General features: G+C 39.2%; 1 protein-coding gene across 1 annotated transcript in view; it reads right to left on the bottom strand.

Moving 5' to 3' along the window:
- The window catches only part of LOC121813828, a 7,044-nt gene extending 5,623 nt beyond the window's left edge, over positions 1-1,421 (bottom strand). The window contains exons 1-2 of the mRNA XM_042217753.1: positions 895-1,421; positions 345-692 (exon numbers count right to left, since the gene is read on the bottom strand). Of these exons, the coding sequence (XP_042073687.1) occupies positions 345-692; positions 895-958 (412 nt within the window). The 5' untranslated portion in view covers positions 959-1,421. The remainder of the gene's footprint in view (positions 1-344; positions 693-894) is intronic.
- Between the last annotated feature and the right edge of the window lie 19 nt (positions 1,422-1,440).

Genomic DNA, 1,440 nt, shown 5'->3' with positions numbered 1-1,440 from the left:
GGCCTGAAGAAGTCACACTGGATGTAAACTAATGCAGTTCACTGTTGAAGGAAACACAATGATGGGTTCAGAGGGATCTGCCTAGTTTCAGGTTTAGACAACAGAAACATCATCACCCTAAATTTTATGAAGCTTTTGATGCTTCTTCTTCTCCTTATTTAAAATTAATTTAATCCACAGTTATTCTTGTTATACATTAAAATACACACGTTTAGTAATAATAAATGACAGTCTGTGAGTTTTGTAATACTGTGTATACTATGAGCAAAGTAACCAGTAAAATACAGAAGTTCTTGTTAAAGTTTCTAGTGTCAATGTATCAGAAAAAAACAAGTTTCAGTGACAATATTCATTAAATGTCAGAATTTTATGATTCAAATGATTTTCAACATGAATCATCACATTATTGGTCATTGAGGACTTACCTAATACAGTTATAGAGACAGTGTTACTGATCTTTGTATAATATGATCCCTTCATGCGACCAGAGCACTGATATTCACCACTGTGACTTGAATATTTAATTTCTAATGTGTACTCTTTGATTGTGCTGTAGCGGATTAATTCTCGACCATCCTTGTTGGTTTTGTATTCCCAGTCAGTGTCTTTTCCTTCATTCATGTCACATTTGAAGGTAACAAACTCTCCAATGAAAAAACTGGACCAGCTGGGTTCAATAGTTAGCACAGCATCTAAAATCCAACACAACCACAAAGTTAACAACCTGAAAAACATTTATGCACGACACAATCTGTGACAGTATGTTCATACACTGTTCATATACTGAATAATAAAAAATATAAAACACATGTGAACTGTAATTAAGATTTATGTAGTATTTTAAGATGAATATTTAACAAATAAATTAAATAAAAGTGAAAACCTCTCAGTCACCTTGAGCGTGTCCAGTGCAGAGGAGCGTACATAGCACTACAATAAAGACAGAAACTTCAGACATTATCAAACTAAAGACACTCAAATGTGGCTGTTATCGCCTAGGGATGTAAGGAGGTAACATCAGAGACAGCCCCAGTCAGTGTCAAAGGTTTGGGCTTTATTAACAGAGGCAAACACAAAACACACACACAACAGAAAACCGGCAGCGGTCGTGTATTTGACCTCACATGTAGGGAAGCGGCCAGTGCCTGTGTCAGCGCTAACACCCTAGTCACATATCAAGTGAAGGGTCATAATCAGAGTTGCCTCTCTAGAGGCAACTGGGGTGTGTGTGTGTGTGGGGGGGCTGGCAGCCTCAGCACCTCACAAAGTGCCTGTTTCGCTTGGCACATCATCATCCTCCTTTTATAACCGTGGAATGCCAGGCAGCACGGTGGCACGGTGGTTAGCACTGTTGCTTCACAGCAAGAAGGTCCTGAGTTCAATTCCACCATCAGGCCGGGGTCTTTCTGTGTGGAGTTTGCATGTTCTCCCCGTGTTTGC

This window comes from Haplochromis burtoni, unplaced genomic scaffold (genome assembly GCF_018398535.1).
Source record: "Haplochromis burtoni strain Fernald_Lab_line unplaced genomic scaffold, NCSU_Asbu1 Contig_2852, whole genome shotgun sequence".
NCBI lineage: Eukaryota > Metazoa > Chordata > Actinopteri > Cichliformes > Cichlidae > Haplochromis > Haplochromis burtoni.
Note: the sequence above shows the minus strand (reverse complement) of the source record. Positions and strands in the feature narration are given on the sequence as shown.